At 38.6% G+C, this 18,476-nt stretch overlaps 1 protein-coding gene across 5 annotated transcripts in view; it reads left to right on the top strand.

Moving 5' to 3' along the window:
* Window positions 1–14,732, top strand: part of LOC106941336 (lysine-specific demethylase 4A-like) — a 31,585-nt gene extending 16,853 nt beyond the window's left edge. For 2 of the 5 annotated variants that reach the window (XM_015024311.1, XM_015024315.1), the window contains 14 exons: window positions 1,131–1,360; window positions 3,678–3,829; window positions 4,502–4,866; window positions 5,243–5,339; window positions 5,963–6,147; window positions 6,900–7,104; window positions 7,243–7,319; window positions 8,314–8,369; window positions 9,075–9,183; window positions 10,212–10,400; window positions 10,530–10,700; window positions 10,941–11,060; window positions 11,811–11,903; window positions 12,007–14,732. In XM_015024311.1, the coding sequence (XP_014879797.1) occupies window positions 1,131–1,360; window positions 3,678–3,829; window positions 4,502–4,866; window positions 5,243–5,339; window positions 5,963–6,147; window positions 6,900–7,104; window positions 7,243–7,319; window positions 8,314–8,369; window positions 9,075–9,183; window positions 10,212–10,400; window positions 10,530–10,700; window positions 10,941–11,060; window positions 11,811–11,903; window positions 12,007–12,147 (2,190 nt within the window). In that variant the 3' untranslated portion in view covers window positions 12,148–14,732. Of the gene's footprint in view, window positions 1–1,130; window positions 1,361–1,919; window positions 2,510–3,677; window positions 3,830–4,501; window positions 4,867–5,242; window positions 5,340–5,962; window positions 6,148–6,899; window positions 7,105–7,242; window positions 7,320–8,313; window positions 8,370–9,074; window positions 9,184–10,211; window positions 10,401–10,529; window positions 10,701–10,940; window positions 11,061–11,810; window positions 11,904–12,006 lie in introns of those variants that run through there. The other 3 variants (XM_015024312.1, XM_015024314.1, XM_015024316.1) reach the window with 3 other exon arrangements.
* Window positions 14,733–18,476: the final 3,744 nt, after the last annotated feature.

The following is an 18,476-nucleotide window of genomic DNA, read 5'->3' on the forward strand; positions in this document are numbered from 1 at the left end:
GAAACAATATTATCGTTTATCACAATAATTTTTTAGACAATTGCTCAGCAAAATTTGTTATCGTAACAGGCCTAATCTTATATACAATAGGATTTAAATTAGACATTTATACATCTGAGCCTTTAACTAATACAATAACGTTGGGCATTCTGCTTTTAACATACTAGAAAACCTCAGTTAGAGGTGAATGTACCTTTGTTCACACAAGCCATCTTTTAACAAGCACCTTAGATCTGATAAAGCTCATTGTGTGTGTTTTTTTTTTATTTGCTGCTTAATAGTGTGTTGGGGCTATGAACAATTCAGTCCACCAAACGTACAGTGTGTCTAAGAAGCCTATGCTAAGTAGTCATGCAAATGTCACATAACTAACTTAAAACTAACTTCAAAGCAGGCGTAAAACCACTATGGGAGTAAAATCGGACATTTGGAGCCAAAAAAAAAAAGGATTATCCAATCAAAGCGGTTTGAGGATGGAGTCGGATGTCTGACTTGGCCTATCAGATCCCACTACAGCTAAGCCCATCTGTAATCTGAATGTTTTGTTACATTTGTCATTGACCAGTCAACTGAAAGAGACAAAACCCTGATCAAAATTTGTACTTGGAGGTTAAAACTCACACACAAGCGACGGAAATGGAGAGTTTTATATGTAGATTTTTGCTTTGTGTTTGTAAAAAGACCTTAAAAATGTTTAACTTGTGTAATTTTTCAATATTTTTCACACACAAAGGTTCTTATCTATGATTGCACAAAGATAAAATTATCAGCCATTTCATGCTACAAGATCACAAAATTCAACTCACAACAAATTTGTGAGTGGAATTTGCGCCCATACCCCAAACCCACACCCTTGGCCACCAAGGTGGCAAGGCAAACACCCCTGCACCACTAAATTATATATGAGTGTGGAAACTTGGAAAAGATTTAATTTCAAGATCAAAATGACCAATTTCAGCAATACAGACTACTCTAAACCTCTTACTAAAGCACTAACCCTAACAAGAACCCGTCTTGTCTTCACAGTCTCACATTCGTGAGAACACACACTACATCTAATAATGGCAGAGACCTCAACTGGCTAGTTTTAGCTGTTGAACCTACAAAATGTTTCATGTTGATTTCTGCAGTGTTCTTGCCGTCAAGATATGGTGAAGATATCTATGGATGCATTTGTGCACAAGTTTCAGCCTGACCGTTACAAACTGTGGAAAGCAGGGAAAGATGACACTCCCATTGACCACTTGAAACCAACTCCAGAGGCTGCTGAGTTTCTCAAAAAAGAAAAGACCAATCGATGTAAGAAGATTTCCAGTGAAGCGTCATCTGAGGAGCCAACGTCTCCTGCACAGGACAAAAGGTCTTGATTTATTCTATTCTCTCTCTCTTCACTATTCTGTGACTATTTTATTACAGATGGGAATGTTAACAAGTCTTTCGTAGTTGTTATGAAATATGAAAAAGTTAATCTTTTTCAAAAGTTAAAAAATTGACACATCTGGTCATATCAGAAAACAATGAGCTTCTTTTGAACACTGGCCTCCACTTGTATGTCAAAAGGATGAACCTTTGTTCAAATAATTCAAAATAGATGTTAATGTCAGGTTTAAACAGGTTCTAAGTACCTGTCCACATGGGGACATATTTTTCTAAAATGGGAAAGTTTTTCATTGTTTGTGCCCTGCATCCACATGACAATGGTGTTTTAAGGGATGCAAAATGTTAAAAAATAAATAGATAAATTGCTCTCAGGTATTCTTGTGGATAGCAAAAACACATCTTTTGTGTAACTGCTGACCTACTAGCCAAACCTCTAGCTTATAAGTCCAAATGTAATAATGCTATGCACAACAAGAATGCTGGATTACATATTTATTGTGGCAATAGCACAAAGCCTCACATTATATTTCTCACTGTAGGCATCAACAGAAGACCTGAGGGGCCTATAGGGACTCTAAACTGAAGCCCATCTGATAAATAGAGATCATTAAGAATTTTGAATATCTGTTAAAGCTCCTTAAAATAAGAAAACAAAATGTGTAGGTAGCCAGTGCAGAAACTTTAAAATTGGTGTGATGTGTTCTTGCTGTCTGGTCCTCACCAGCAATGTTCCAGTTCAGTTCAGAAGAACCTGTAGTAGTAGTAGCATAATCTCTTTTACAAGTTTATGAACTTGTTAGTTGGGAAACTTAAAGTTTAATGTAGATATGATTAGTTTCTGACCTGATCTAAAGGATTTGTTACCAATGTTTGAAGTTGTGCTTTGACTTTCTGTCTCTCATTGTTTGTCCCCAAAACTAAAACTTCAGTTTTGTTGCCTGACTTAGCTGAAGGGAATCGTTTGCCATTCATTACTTGATATCTAAAATAGACGGGGCGCAGCAGCAGGGACTGGGGGTGCTCTCCACCGGCTCGGTGACCTTTTTTGTGTGTCTTCCCCCTCTCTCACATCTGTCAATTCACTGTTGAATAAAGGCCATCAGGCCATCCCTCTGTCTGTCTTTAATTTTTAAAACATTTTTTCTCTATATTGTTGGTGCCTTCATACATATGACATGGACACTGGTGGAGCCATGCTGTATTACACAAAATAGATTTTTTTGCATGGATTTTTCCTTTTGACATCCCCTCTCTCTTTCTCTTACTCTTATCCGGGGTTGGGTCGTGGGGTAGCAGAAGTAGGGAGGCCCAGACTTCCCTCTCCCCAGCCACTTGTTCCAGCTCCTCCGGGGGAACCCCAAGGTGTTCCCAGGCCAACTGAGAGACTAATGTCGTTTTCGCACTGCAAGGAACGGAACGGGTTCAAAGTAGGGCCGACCGTGTTTCCATTAGAACTTCCGACCCGGTTCCACCCGGCTCCTTGGTACCACAAGAGCTGTGGTTCCAATCGGGCCGGCCAAGCAGGGCTGCTTAGAATTCAGCAGCTGATTGGTTTCGAGTCAGCCGTTGGTTGTTTTGTTGATCGGGTCTAACTGGCTTTCACTAAACTGTTCTTACTGTATTTTGTAAAGAGTGCTCTTTTTAATATTTTTATTATTATTTTTTTTAATTTGCGATGAATTCCCCTCAATATTCTGCTGTTACCTGGTCCCATGATGAGGTAATGTTTTTCCTCCGCTTACTCGCTGATGAACGAGTACAGAACGAACTAGATCGGTCAACGAGGAAAGAGAAAGTTTTCCGCCGCATCTCTGAGGAAAAGGCTTCGGCCGCTACGTCGAAACCATTGTTTAGTTTCAAACATAATGACGTCAGGTACAGCTTCGATGCCGCCCTCAGTTATATGCAAACACAACAGGGCTGCAGTTTGGGTGGAACCGGACCGAAGCGTGCCGTTCCGTTCCTTGCAGGGCGAAAACGGCTATAGTCCCTCCAGCGTGTCCTGGGTCTTCCCCGGGGCCTCCTCCAGGTAGGATGTGCCCGGCATCCTGACCAGGAGGCATCTGATCAGGATGCATCCTGACCAGATGCCTGAGTCACTTGAATAAAGGCCACCAGAGCTAAATAAATGAATAAATAAGTTTGTCAACCCCTAGACACTTTGTAAAAATCTCTGAGCATTTCTTTTGAATCTGTCTGTAATTCTTGATTTTGTTTTCTCAGCTGGCGTTATCTTAAATCTTTTGTGAAATTAAAAACTGTCCTTAACATGTCCTTAACATTTTTAAATGATTCAGCTCAGATCCTCAAAGTGGGAAAAAACATCCTCTTGAACCTGTCCAGACCTCTGAAGAAGACAGTTGTGACGTAAGAGTCAAGGAGGCGGTAGAGCCTGAGAGACCCAAGCTATCAATGAAGAGTTCTCCCAACAAAGTCCCAGCTGCCTCAGGTAAGCTTTCTGCTACTTTTTTGCCTTTAAGTCTAGCCTCTTTTCACCTGGTTGTCTTATTCTTAGATAAAATCAAAAGAAAAATTTTCCACATTGTTTGGATCCTACATTCATTCTAATATGTATAATTAGAAATATTGACAGCACTGGGTGATATAAAAATATCTGCATGCTATCCTGCTATACTACTGCTTTATAGTAATACATTCTCTGAAGTTTAATTCATTCAAGTTTAGCATTCTTGTCCAAGACGCCTCAAAAGTAGTTCAGGATTTACTTCCCTGAACTTTCTTCCCGTTTTCCCCATAACCACAGGCTTCAGTGTCAGACCAACTCTAGCTGGTGCATCATCTACCACCATTAGTGTGTGTGTGTGTGAATGACTGAATGTAGTGTAAAGCACTTTGTGTTCCTCTGGACATGATAAAATGATATACAAGTGCAAGTCATTTACTATTTACTATGTGCTGAGCTGCCACATAAAATCCCAGTGAAGGATGAGCATTTTTAAAATTTTTATCCTTGATGTGAAGTTATTTCTAGAGACAATGAATCAAAATATGTAATGTATGTGTATTCTGAACTGCACCTTTATCATTAACTTATAATTTGGAAATCAGTTAACTAAATCAGTGTACAGAGTTGTAATAAAGTGTTTCCTTTTCAAAACAGCACAACCCAAGTCAGAACGTCAGTTGGAGAAACACATAATACCACCACCTAAATGGAGTTTTAAAGCCAACAAGAAAACTTCAAGCAGACAAAATTCTGCAAGAAAGGACAAGAACAGTGGACGGGCTGCAGACATGAGTCCTCTTCTGCCAGTAGAAGGAAATGCAGAGGCCAGTGTGGAGCCTCGGGTGGAAACCAGTAACATCCCTGTGCACAAGCTGTTTCAGAGAACACTCAGCCCTGCTGACGTCCTGCATGTTCATAGCTATGCCAAAGGAGACTATGGAGAAGAAATCCTGGTGCAGGAGGAAGAACAGGCTGTACGCAGTGATAAAAAAGAAGACACCAAACATGTGAGCAGAGAAGTGAGTAATGTTGGCATCTGATTCTACCTCAATCCAGATAATTCAAGTATTTTAACCTGTCGTAGTGCCGTAGTTTCTGATAAATGTATTATCTTAATATACTTCTACATCAACAATATATAGCAACAATATTTGTTGTTAAAATACTCAGTTGGTATTGCGTGTATTGAGATGTGACCAAACACAAGTTAACATGTTTTTTTAAGATGTGCAAAATTCATACCCTCTAAATCTGATGATTATCATTATGGACAGTTTTAATCATTTCTTTTCTGTGATCTTCTGGAACGTACATGCTCATACTGTTTACCTTTTACCTTTTAGCAGAACATGTGACTTTTCATTCTAATTCTGCTGGTGTTCTCTGTACCTCCAGCAAGTGGCAGAAGTGTTGCCTCCTAATGCAGAGCTGGAAAGTAATCCAGACCAGCTGCCACGCCCCCCCCACATTAAAGATAACAGCAGTGAAAAAGGTCTGTCCTGACATTAAGTTTTCCTTTAATCTTTCTTGTTCACATGTGTAGCTGATCCCCAAGACTTGAATTAGTCTTGGGGTCTAATTCAAGCAGTCTGACGGGTGATTTTGAAGGTTTTGTTTATTTTCTTTGATGCGGGTCATCAGTCACCATGAAAACTAAAACGTATACAGTCATCAGAATACAAAACATAAACTTTAAACACAAACAACAAAATAAAACATACCTTGCTTCTTTCACTGGGGAACACTAAGCATTGATTTGTGCCAAACACATCTTTTGACAGTTGTTCAAGTCATTCATTGGTACAATGATTTTGCCAGCTATTATAGGGCCTGCCCCCATTAGCTACGGCAGCCCGTGAGGTACATACAAAGAAACCCCAAACATTACAAAGTGCAAATATAATGCAAACAAAAATACAAACCACCAACAAAGCTAATCAAAACAAACATCCATAAACAATCTGCAGCATTCTTAATTTAGAAATTTCACTTTAAATAGTTTACAATAAATAGTCTACAAATTTAAATAATTTAGACAATTTATTTTAAATAGCTCACTATCCATAACAACATGTATATTGAAACCTAATGAATGCATTTGTTTTTCTGCCATAGATGCTTTGGAGGAGCTTCCCCCAGTGGAGGCAGGTACTGTCGAAGGGGACAGCTGGGCCAAACCTCTGACCCATTTGTGGCAGAGTAGCCCTCCTAATCTGAAGAAAGAAAGGGAGTACAACCAACGCATGGGCTCTAAGCCTCCATACTGCTCCATCTGTATGCTCTTCCAAACATATCAACAGGTATTCCTCTCAATCAGAGAGACCTGAACAGTTGTTCCAATTCTTTTGAAGCATTTCTTTTTCTCTCCATACCAAAATAAGAATGACAGACTTTATTTTTCTGATTGCTCTCAGCATGGCAATAACTGCATTAAGACATTTCTTTTGAAATGTTTTCAGTCTGGGGATATGAAATATTGTAATTTCCAGACTATTGACTGTACCTGAATATAATCTGCACCTACTGCACAAGTGCAACCTGCATATATAGGCCAGCCACGCTTGTTTGCAGGGGTCTACGTTGTAATGAGTTTTTTTGTTTGTTTTTTTACTTTTAAAGTAATGCATACCAGTAACATACACAAATGTGTATCATAAATGCTTTTCTATTTTCAGAACAGTTCCTGTAGCTTACCTGGCAGCTTAGCAGGCAGATATCGTGCTAGACTTTTTCATTGTTCTTCATTTTGACAGATGCGGTCAAAAAAATCAGTCTATTTTTATCGATTTTTTAAATTATATTAATGTCATTCAATTGTATTTCATTTTCATTTGGTTTAATATTCAACAAGCTGAATAGAGAATCAAATGTGTCATGGTTTTGATGTTTATCTGGAGGATGAATCCGCACTCTGCTACTGCACTGTAGGCTAGAATTACAAGCGCCACTTCAGCCAAAGTTTTGAAATTGGGGAAACTTTTCTCCAATTGAAGTAGTCAGAAGTTGGAAAGAAAAACGGCTGTCTTTCCTTCCTTTCTGTGTCTGCTTACAGGCAGAGTGTGCCAGCTGCGTGGACAGTCATGTCGCTGGTGCTGGTGGGAGGATGCAGACCAAGCCTCTTATCCCAGAAATGTGCTTCACCATCACCACAGAAGAAGACGCAGAAAGTGAAGAACAACCTGTTGCACATTATTTAGAGGAAGATGGAACCAGCCTTCTCGTCTGCTGCTCACAGTGCAGTGTTTGGGTTCACACCAGTCAGTAAACCAGCACGCTGCACATCTACACAAAATAACTTTGTTTTATAGCTCTACATGCTCTAAACTCTTAAATGATTCAGCTATAGATGCTGTATAATCCCTACTTTCCTGTGTGTTTGTGTGTGCATCCTTTAGGCTGCTACGGTGTGAACCCAGCCAGTGTGAGCAGCGAGTGGAAATGTGCACGATGTACAGCCAATGCTATGAATGAGGTTGGTATTAAAATTAGTTACAGTTGGTTCTTCCTGAGAGTAACCTTGTGAGAGGTGTTATAACACAAAAATAAATTCAGCATGGGAATGCCTCTTGGATTCTTTTGTTTTTTTGTGCTATGAGAAAGTATTGATTTCCTTACAATATCTTTAAGTTTTTGCCTTTTGTTACACTTAGGCATTTTAGGTCACCAAACAAATTTTAACATCAGACAAAGATGCACTGTATTAATACAAAAATCTGTTTTTAATGATGATTTTTTTTTCATTACAGTAAATAGAATCTGTCTAACACGAAGGGGCCTGAAAGCAATTGCTTTTTAACAGTCAGATTTGGATAACTTTTTCCCTTTATTAAGGAAATCATCGTAGATTTTTTAAACATTTTTATCTTGTATCTAATTTTGTTTTGTCTTAATTATCTAAGTGACAAAACACAAACGGAAGAAATCTGTAAAATGAAGCGCTGTATATGTACAGTCTGAATAAAAAGTCGTAGTTTTTGAGCAATATAATTTTATTTCATTTTGTTCTTTATTTTATTCACTCAATAATAAATATGAATAGTTCATGTAACCCCTAAAAGAAGTCATAAATGAAAAGGATGAGAAAAATATAAACCTCTAACATCTCACCCTTATTCGCATAAAAAGAAAATTAGTCAGCAGAGAATACTACTGGAGACATATTCCAACAAAAAAATACACAACACAAAAAACGCCATATTGCCTCATCATAATGGTTTTCAAATTTCTTTTAAATGCACAAAGAAATTTAGATTGTTTTATCTCACATCAAGATTGTCAAGATAACACATTAGTAGACCTTGTCTGTGCCATCTGAACATTTCTCTGAGTAAATAATACCTCAAAGTTTTCAGATCTAGAACGTGTTCTTAAAAATAATGCCAGCAGAGAAAGAATAAGCTTACTGGTTCCAACCAAAAGTGACATTTTTTGACTGGACCCTTTTATGAGACTTGTTCTTTTTGCAGAGTTGCTGCCTGTGTTTGCTAAGAGGTGGAGCCCTACATAAAACCACCAATGACAAGTAAGTTCCAGGGTTATCTAGAACACAGTGCTTTTCAAAGTGTGGGGCGTGTCTCCCCTTGGGGGCACCAGAATTCTTCAGGGGAGGCACAACATGAGAGGGTGGAGGAAATAAACCAGAACATGTAAATGCCAACATTTAGCTAACTTCACCTAATCTGTGCCAGAGGCAAAATGAGTAGATTTTTAGCACCTAAAGTTACAGTGAGTTGGAATACAAAGTCTGGACCAGGCAAAGCAACAAATATGACCAAATTATTTCAAGTTGGGATTTTCATGGGTTGGATGTGAAGATATTCTACCTCCACAGAATTGTCTTCAAAGCCCTGGCAGGACTTTTACACCAATGTTTCACACTCATGTTTCACATATGACCTGTGTATGGTGAGGCGTACCCAAGCTGTATGTAAAACATAGTCTGGAGTCTTCCCCAGGGTTACTGAAAGCTCTAAAAGGGCAGCCAAGAGCCATCTGGATCAGATACCTGAACCACCTAGAGAAGGTAAAAAGGATTGACTTTGTGGTGAGAATGCAGACACAGCTCTTACTTTGGGCATGGGATTTGGATAGTCATTAAATCACCCAAATACCCCATACTCACCACTCATAACCCCACAAAGTTCTGTATACATAATACTGCCCTTTTATGTATGTTGGTAAATGCACCAGTTGGAATAAATAACATCACAAAGTGTGTGTTTTTTAGGTGGGTACATGTGCTGTGTGCTGTGGCAGTAATGGAGGCGCGCTTTGTCAACATTGCTGAAAGAAGTCCTGTGGATCTGAGTGGAATCCCTCTACAGAGATTTAAACTGGTGAGTTTACATGGTGTCATCAGAAGCTGCAAGTAGTAAGTAAAGGGAACAACTTTGTATTAACCCCTTAACTCTCACCCCCAAAATCACCAAAAACAACTGAAAAGGTATACCCAAATTAAATCAGCTGCTCTTCTTGAACAATTTGGAGTGCATGCAAAAGCTTGGTCTCTTTATGAAGATGACGAGCTAAATTTTCTATTTTTGCAGTCAAAAATACTTTAACTGTCAGTAGTTTGTAGCTATTATGTTTGTAACACAAAAAATTTAGAAAAAGTTAGCTTCACCCAGATTTTTCATTTTTATTTCTTGTAAAATGTACGTTGAGTGTTGAATGTATGGACTGGAAAATACAATAAATCTGTAGAATAAAGTATTCTGCTCGTGGATTTCAAGACTGATAAAAATAGCACAAAAAAGAAATGTCATTTTGGACATGTTTATTTATGAGGATGTACAGGTGTTGTCCATGTGTGCCATTTGGAGTCTCCATTTGGAGTCTCCAAATGGCACACTTGGACAACATCTGATATACAAACTTTAAATGGCTGTAACTCCTCAGTGCTTCAACATACAGTCATCAGTGAGGCTCTAATGAAAGATAATGACCAGAGGAATCCTCTGGTAGACACATTACTGATAGTGGAAATTACTTATAATTATATAGATAAAATAGCATATCTGGAGGGCAGAGGGGGTTAGCGTACAGTCAGACCTCCCCCTCCTTCTTGCAATACGCTGTTCGTCCAGCCGCCCCCATCTGTCCGGCTGTCCCGCTCCCCCCCCTACCATCTCTCCTTCGACTCCCCCCAACCCTCACCTTTCTAACGGTACACTAACCCCCCCAAGCTAACAGGTGTGAAAAAACAGTGAGCTTTAGTAGAGAGGATGTGTCATTCAGACATGTTTACAGCTCTGTGTCTCAGTAAAGACAAACATTTGACAACGGGTAAAGACAGAATATTTCCTATTCTTTAGCTATTTTTAACGGCTTGCTGAGCCCAGGCTGCTGTGTTTCCATTTCACAGAAATGTTACTACTGCAAGAAACGCGTGAAAAAGGCATCTGGCTGCTGTGTGCAGTGCTCTCATGGCCGCTGTCCCACTGCATACCACCCTACCTGCGCCCAGGCTGCTGGAGTACTGATGCAGCCAGATGATTGGCCCTTTGTGGTCCATGTGACCTGCTGTCGGCACAAAGGTCCTGCTCAGATTGAGGTAAACTGCTGCACATGATCTTTTCTCTCTTCAACATGAGTTTAGTTTTTATCTATCTATAGTTTAGAATGGATCCTACTCAGTATGATTATGCATTAATAATTCTATTTGTGGCTTTTTCTACTGCAGCGCAATAAGGCAGCAATGCATGAGCTTACTGTGGGTCAGAAAGTCATCTGTAAGCACAAGAATGGCCGTTACTATCAGTGTGATGTAGTTCAGCTCTCAAAAGAGACCTTTTATGAAGTCAACTTTGATGACGGCTCCTTCAGTGATAACCTCTTCCCGGAGGACATTGTGGTATGTCTTATTTGTCTTATTTGCATTAAAAACATCTAGTATAGTAAGCAGAAATGCAAAGGGCATTGTTCATTTTAGTCATCAAGATTGTCTTGAGCTTTAGAAACTAGAAACTAGACAGAACAGTTTTTTGGATTAGCCTAAATGTAGCTTCTTTATAAAAGCTAGAGGTATGCTGTATAGGTCACTTGAAAGTGTCAAAGGTGACTGATCAGTTTGTGTGTGTGTTTCTTTGCGCAGAATCAAGACTGTGCTCAGCTTGGCCCTCCACCGCAGGGTGAAGCGGTTCAGGTGCGCTGGACAGATGGGCTGGTCTACGGGGCCAAGTTTGTGGCAGCTCATATTATTCAAATGTACTTGGTAAGTATTTTTCTCTTTCTTTGTGCAGTTTGTGTCAAAATAATTTTTGACTTTATGCTCTTACTAGTAAGAACTGCATAATTTATTATCTATTTAGGGACATCTCCCTAAATGGATAATAAATTATGCAGTTCTTACTAGTAAGAACTGCATATATATTGAATATATTGAATCATCATTCAATATATAAGGGACACAGAAAGTAATTACTACTTTTGTTTTTAGATTTAGACTTATTTTTTAGAACACTGAGTAAACAAAACTGATCACCTGAGAAATCTACATGGTTTAAATTTAACATATTGCTCTGAAATTATTAAGATTTGATTCCATTCAGTGGCTTAAAGACCAATAAGATTTTAAAATCTATCCTTTTCCAAACAGGAATCCAAAGTAATATGAGATTGAGACATTATACTGATACTGAACAAAATTAGTTTGAAAACTGAGCCTTGAGGAACCCCAAAGAAGAACTTTTTCTTTCAGATGAATAATTGCCAAATGTCACATAGACATGAACTTATTATAGCAATATAGTTAAGGTTCAGTGGATGCTGAAATTATTAATTTGGAGTGTTTTGTGGTAAAGAAAAAAATCATCTTTGATTATTATTAGCCATATATGAGATTTTGGTTGATTAACTAATTAATTATTTGCAGTTTGTGATAATTTATCATAAATAAAATGAATCAAAATGTCACAATTGTGAAAAAATAGATATTAATATGTGCTGTTGTTCCAAACCGCAGGTGGAATTTGAAGATGGCTCACAGCTAACAGCCAAGAGAGATGATGTCTACACTCTGGATGAAGAACTTCCCAAGAGAGTCAAATCCAGACTGGTGGGTTCAAATTCACCTTTATTTAACAAACCAATGTTGTGGCATATAATTACACAATGCTGTTATTAAATAGTCCATGTAACCCTTATTATTCTCTCGGCAGTCTAAGGCATCAGATATGAGGTTTGATGGAATTTTTGAAGACAATGAGATCATCCAAGAATCTAAGAGACAAAGAGTGATCAACTCCCGGTACAGGGGCGACTACATTGAGCCTGTGATTTACAGAGCCATCATGGAGTAGACCCTCACACCTGGTCAGCCCGTCTTACACACCAGCAGCACCGTTGGACTGAAGTACTTTAAAGCACCTTAACTTTGCAGCTAGTTTCAGGCAATGTAGCAGCAGCTGGCTTCTTCAGGATCTGCACGGACTGCTGCCTGTTTCCACACTGTGTTCTCTTTGCTGGACTGTGAGGTCCGAAAATGTTTTGTTCTGATGACATTTTTGCATTGCAGAGGACTTCTTACAGTAATGTTAATGGGCCACAGGCTCTAGCATTACTTCAAGGATACATAACAAATGGCACTGAATAAAGTAAGATGTTTGAAAACTGGGTTAGTGCTGGAATGTAAAATCAGTGGTTATAGTCTGAAAAAAAAAAAGCTTCATTAAACTGGCCCCAACTGAGCATTTTCCATCCAAGATCAACTTGTTCCTAATTTATTTCAGCTTTTGCTTTTAGTGGCTATTAAAATGTTTCAGAGAGGGAAATGCACACATACCCCAAATATTATTCTAAACCTGTACTTCACTTTCAGCCCTTTAGTTTTAATTCTGTTGAAAATGGTAGAAAACAGAGGAGAGCTGAATTTAAAAAGTAATTTCTGTCCAATAACTTGTGAACAGTATGTGTAACTGCAAAAATTGTTAAACCTTGAAATAATCGGACTGAAATCCTGTCATTCTAAGCAAACTTTCTGTTTCCATGTCTAGTGTGTGACAATCAGTGAGGTTCAGACCTTTGGAGAAATAATTGGATATTTACCAGAAACTTCTGAAGCTTCTGGAGTTGCTGCTTTTCACAGAAAACAGACCAGAATCCCACACTCTGCCACATTAGCCACTCAAAATGTGAACTAGAAACCTCCTCTCTATAGAGGTGGATTTAAAAACACAGATCCCAAATATCTGGCCACTAGTTTTTTTTTCTAAACATAAAACAATATAAGTTTTTTTTATTTCATATATTTTAAAAGATTTTTAAAAGATTTCAAAACTAATATGACATTTATCAATTAAACGGATGACGCTCATTCTCTGTTTACTAGCCTCTGCTTGATGGGCAGAGCTTAGTGGACTTGTCTGTCTCTGCCTCCAGAGGAGGAGCCGTTACCCATTAATGACTTGGCCTTCATTACACCAGACTGCCTGTCTATTGAAAGTTCTACAGGATTGTGAAAATCTTTATTGTAAAAAAAAAAAAAAAAAAAAACTAAAAACTTCCTTTCAAAGATTTTCTTCCAGTTCTTTGATTTTCAGTCCTGGTCCTCATGACCCACTGTCCTCCATATTTTACATGAGTATTTACTCCAACACACATGGTTGCATTTCCCTTTCAGCTTCTGTCCAGTTTGTTAATCAGGCATTTATTCATGTACGCAGGGAAGCACCATGCAGGAGGAGGATTGAAAACCTCTGATCTATTGCATATTATCCTTTGAAAACAGAACAAAGACAGCTGCTTTAAAACAGTTATGGAGAAGACTGGCTTTACACTGACTGCAGACCAGGAGCTTAAAACATTTTTTATTTGTTCCAAATGGTTTGGAAACTTCCATTTGTAATATTTGTTGTCTTAATCTTAATCTTAACACTCTCACATCTTCAGTTTTGTGATAGAAATATTTTCATGGCATATATTGCATTTTAAAGTGTATCAACATATTTCAGAATTAAGAAACATATAGAGACTCTTCTGGATAAATGAAGTAAGACTTTATTAAAATAATAATGATAAAAAATATAACCAGCAATGAAAAAAGATATTTTAAAATCTCTGGGATATTTTTCTTGGATTTTGATTCAAGTTTTTAGGTTTCATGTAAGAATTGCAACAATCATTTTTTTAGGCATGTACAATGCAGAAAAACTGTTCAGTTGGATGCTGTGGAGTAACAGGTTAAACTCTTTAAAGGTAGCACAGCCATTTGATCCCTAATATCCTGTTTTATTAACTACATTCCCTCCTTGGGTGAACTGTATCACTCTTTATTGCTCATTATGGTGTGCTGAGAAACTAGCATCTGCTTCATAAACAGTAATTCTGTTGAGTTTGTTCAATTATTTGACTTCTGCAGTATAAAGCTGCATTTAAATAAGTCTCTGCTGATTTTCATGTGTTTTTATTGCCTGCCTGTCCTACTCTCTTACTCTGTGCATTGGACTGCTGAGTCCAGTTTGTGGGGCATTTGAACATCAAGGTGCTACTGTTAGTTTATACAGAAAAAGATGGTGTTTGTTGTACATTTCTAAAAGTTTTGCTGGCTTGTTCGTGTCTGGCTCCACCTAACTCTTTGATCCCATTGCAATGGGGAACAAGATGGCCGTCAGATTATCACGCAGGTTTTCTAGCTGGTCATTGGCCATGTAGGGGTCATTTCATTTTCTCTTTAGACTAAGTTGTACACTGATCTTGTATTATATTTTACTGTCCTGTTTGTAAAACATTCACTGTATTTTTTCACAGAAGCCTGTGTAATGTAATGTCATGTCAAGTAGTCTATTGTAAAATCTTATTGAGCCAGCAGGGAGAGCAGTTACTTTTCATATTGTTATGAAGACATTTTGTAACATTTGTTTAATTAAAGAAATGTACTCTCAGTTCATTAATTCAGTTCTCTTTGTGTCATGGAGGGTTCATTATTATGTCAAAACTAAAGAACCCTCCATTGTTGGAGTTCATACATTTTTGTCTCTGTGCTCCATCAGGTCCGTTTACCAGTTTCAGGACCCGACCAGAACCCCTCAGTGTAAATTACCTTGAGAAATAATGAGAGTTGGTTATATATACAGCAGGCTTTAATGCCGAAAAATGATCAAATGTTACAAGCCATACATTGTCATACAAATGGAACAGATACAGAGTTACATTCACCGTCCAGCGCTGGGGCCACACATAGCTCACCATCTGGATGGAACCAAGTGAGGCCAAGACTGTAGTGCATGTTTAGCTTTTTATTCTTTTCTACAATCTGTATCCTCCAAGGGTTGTCTAATCAATTTGAGTCTGTTTATGTATGCCTGTCAGCAGTCATACATAAACGTGGTTATGTAAGCTGCAGCATGTGCATATAATCAAGTTAAGAGGCTAAAAGAAAGGGGAAAAGATAGAACCGACAACAATCCCCCTGATGGCATGGCCTCTATAAAATCTCTAAGTGTATATGCATCCTAGCTATATATGACAGGCCGCTCCATCTGGAACCTAACCCCCCTTCCCCCAAAAAGGTGGTGTAGGAACGCCATATCTCTGGTATCTGCCCGCTCTAGTGTTGTCCACCCCTCTGTTCGGTCCTTCGAAGCTAAGCTAATGTGTATGCTAAGAGTAAAAATAATTAAGTATGCAAAAATAAAAAGGGTAAAAAAGGGAACAAAACAATAAGCAAAACCGGCTAAAGTGAGTAAAAATTTCAATGTTAATTATGGCTTCAATATATATATATATATAAAGGCTTGAGGTTTCCTTTTTTGTTTGTTTTTCTCTTTTATTACTGTCTAAGAGAGAAAATAGTAAAAAAGGAGTGATGGTTATTTATAAAGAGGAAACTCCTAGAAAGCAAAGCTTAAGCTAATTTTGTTTGTTCTGCCCCACCTCAAAGTGCCCCATGCAGTGGAGTTTCTATACTCTAAATCTTGTCCAGATTCATGTTGTCTTCTTTCTCCTGCGCCTTGGGCTGGCTCTTCCTCTTTTTTTCTTTTTCTATTTTTTTTTATCTAATCAATCAGCAAGAACAGGTTGTCAATTAATAATAATAGCAAATAACAGCAAATGCGGTATTTTTCTACCCCCTCCCCCCATTCAGTCCCACCTTGCTGCAAACAAAAGTAAGAAAATAAGATAAGAAAAATATAGTAGAACAAAATAAAATAAAAACACCAATAATAAGCCGCGGGCCCGGGCTAAAGGGACATACACAGCAGAATTATTTTTGTGTGATTTTCAGGTTTGAAGAACATCCAGTCTCTAAGTCTCTCATAAGATAGTCAAGGGCCTTGAGTTTTATAAAACTGACTGGCTTCAAACGTGGCTGGTTCTCCTTAATCCGTCTCGGGGAACAGTGGTCTTGCCTCTCTCCCCCCCAGTCCAGCTCCCTCCTTTGCTCCAGGAAGGAGGAGAGAGTATGAGTTCCTCAGGTCAAGCCTCTGTCAGCTTGTCTGTCCAAGGAGAGATGGTCTCCCTCAGGGTATAGACCCTGTATTTTACCGTTTTTTGAAAGAACGGTAATCTACTGTTTTTCTGAAAGAACGAAAGAACAGTAAAAAAAAAAAATAAAAAATAAGATGGTGGCTACAGGCGCCTTTTTTTTTTTTTTTTTTTTTTTTTACAGTTCTTTCAGAAAAACGGTTAAAAAACTGGCATCTATAGATACCAGTTTTTTACTAGAAATTTACCTTTTCAATCCTGTAATTACGTTTTAAAGTGGTTTACTGTAAGCAAATACTGTAATGACGCCAACACACCGCAGATGTGGTACCGTCAACAGGATTTATTAGAAATAAGAGCGAGCTGCTATTCCTTAGGCTGCAGCTCGGCCCTTTAACAAATCGTTACACTCAACTGAATAGCTTCACTGCTAACACACTGAACTCTCCGCTCTTCCGGTGTTCTGTCAGCATCGGTCCTGATCCCTCGCCCATATGACAGGTCCATCACATGTGAGTCGGAGTCAGCAGTCAGACAGGGGAACCCCATAACACTATACACATAACTGATCACAATGCAACTTATAACAAATACACATAACCATATGGAGCCCAGCAGAACTAAAACACAGAATCGTTAATATAGTACGGTGGCCGACAGGTGCAAATGCGCAGCAAACACGAGAAAAACAAATACAACAAAGAAAAGACGCAAACAAAAAAGAGATGCAAAAAAAAGATAAAAATAAAAACTGAAAACGGAAGTGTTGCAGTCCACTAGAGCTTTGTGTCCGAGTTCAGGGTCTTTCATCCTTTCAAGCTTATTCTTTCATGGGCTTGAGAAACGACCCGGTCTACGGAAGAGGGGTCCTGCGAAGGCAAAGAGCATTGCAGAGAAGCTGTAGCCTTCAGCTAGCTACCTAGCCTCCACCTCGGCGTTATGTTGCTTAGCAACCATGACACGACATGATTTAAACAATGTTTGTAGACGAGAATGTAGATGTATAATCTCACATTTCTGCTCGGTTCATCAGTGCATCACCTAAGTGTAATATTGCCCCAACCTTTTCGGAGATGTCTGCTCCCGCTGTATTAACAGCCAGCTCTTTGCATTTCTTCTTTGTTGCATTTGTTTTTCTCGTGTTTGCCGGGTGTTTGTACCTGTCGGCCACCGTAAAATACAGTGCCGAAATTAAATATACTTTCAAATACTGGCATCTGTAGGTTCCAGTATTTTTACTGTAAATGTAGTTTTACAATTGTATTCACTGAGTAAGCTGCTGCAAATAAAACTCTAATGCTACTTTTTAAAGTACAGTCAATAGAATAGTAATACCTAACCTGAATGCGATCCCACTCAAAGTCCATCAGGTTGTTGATGAGGGTGGAAACCTGCACATTCACGGTCTGCTTTTTCTTTTGCATGATCTTTCCTGTCTTTTTGGATACCATCTTCCCATGACCGGCTTTTGTGCCCCTTTCTGGGTTAATCCCAATTGTTGTGGATAGGGATAATGTGAGATCACGTGGTGTTATTAGTGATTGTAGATCACCTGTTGCTCACCTGGTGACTTCAGTGAGTGGGTGATGGGGGAGACTTTTTGCTGACCGCTATGTTTTGTCTTTGATCACTGTTTAATTCTACAGATCCGTTTTTATGCTGAACACTGTTTGCCTTTGGATATTGACAATAAAATCATTGCAGCTGCAGCTTGGATTTACGTTTTGATCAGCTTGCGCGTCAACAACCACTCCCCTACTCAGCCGCTCAGCGACTTTGTTAGATAGTCGCTAATACCAATGAAGCGACTAAAAAACATAATCAAAAATGAGAAAATTCCTGAGAATATAAATAGTGTGGCATCCTGAAGACAGCTGATACAATATATAAAGCTGTTTTTAATTATGTAAAGAGAAAACATCACCAACTTTGTCAAATGTTAATCATAACTTGCTTTAAAACCATGTCATTGTATTTTGCTCATTGTAAAAAAAATTATAGGAATGGTTTTACCGTTGAATGAACTCCAGAGTCTTGGCTGCCTCATGTTGATACTGGAGGTTGAAGATGTAGAAGATGGAAAACACTGTCCTGTCTGGAATGTTGGCTGGACCCTCTCAAAAACAATATGGCCTTCAATGCTGACCATGCAGAAAACTGCTTGCCATAGGGCACATGAGTCAAACTCAAGGCCCGCGGGCCACAT

The sequence above is a fragment of the Poecilia latipinna genome, unplaced genomic scaffold (assembly GCF_001443285.1).
Source record: "Poecilia latipinna isolate Pla-1442-1.1 unplaced genomic scaffold, P_latipinna-1.0 Scaffold3613, whole genome shotgun sequence".
Taxonomy (NCBI): domain Eukaryota; kingdom Metazoa; phylum Chordata; class Actinopteri; order Cyprinodontiformes; family Poeciliidae; genus Poecilia; species Poecilia latipinna.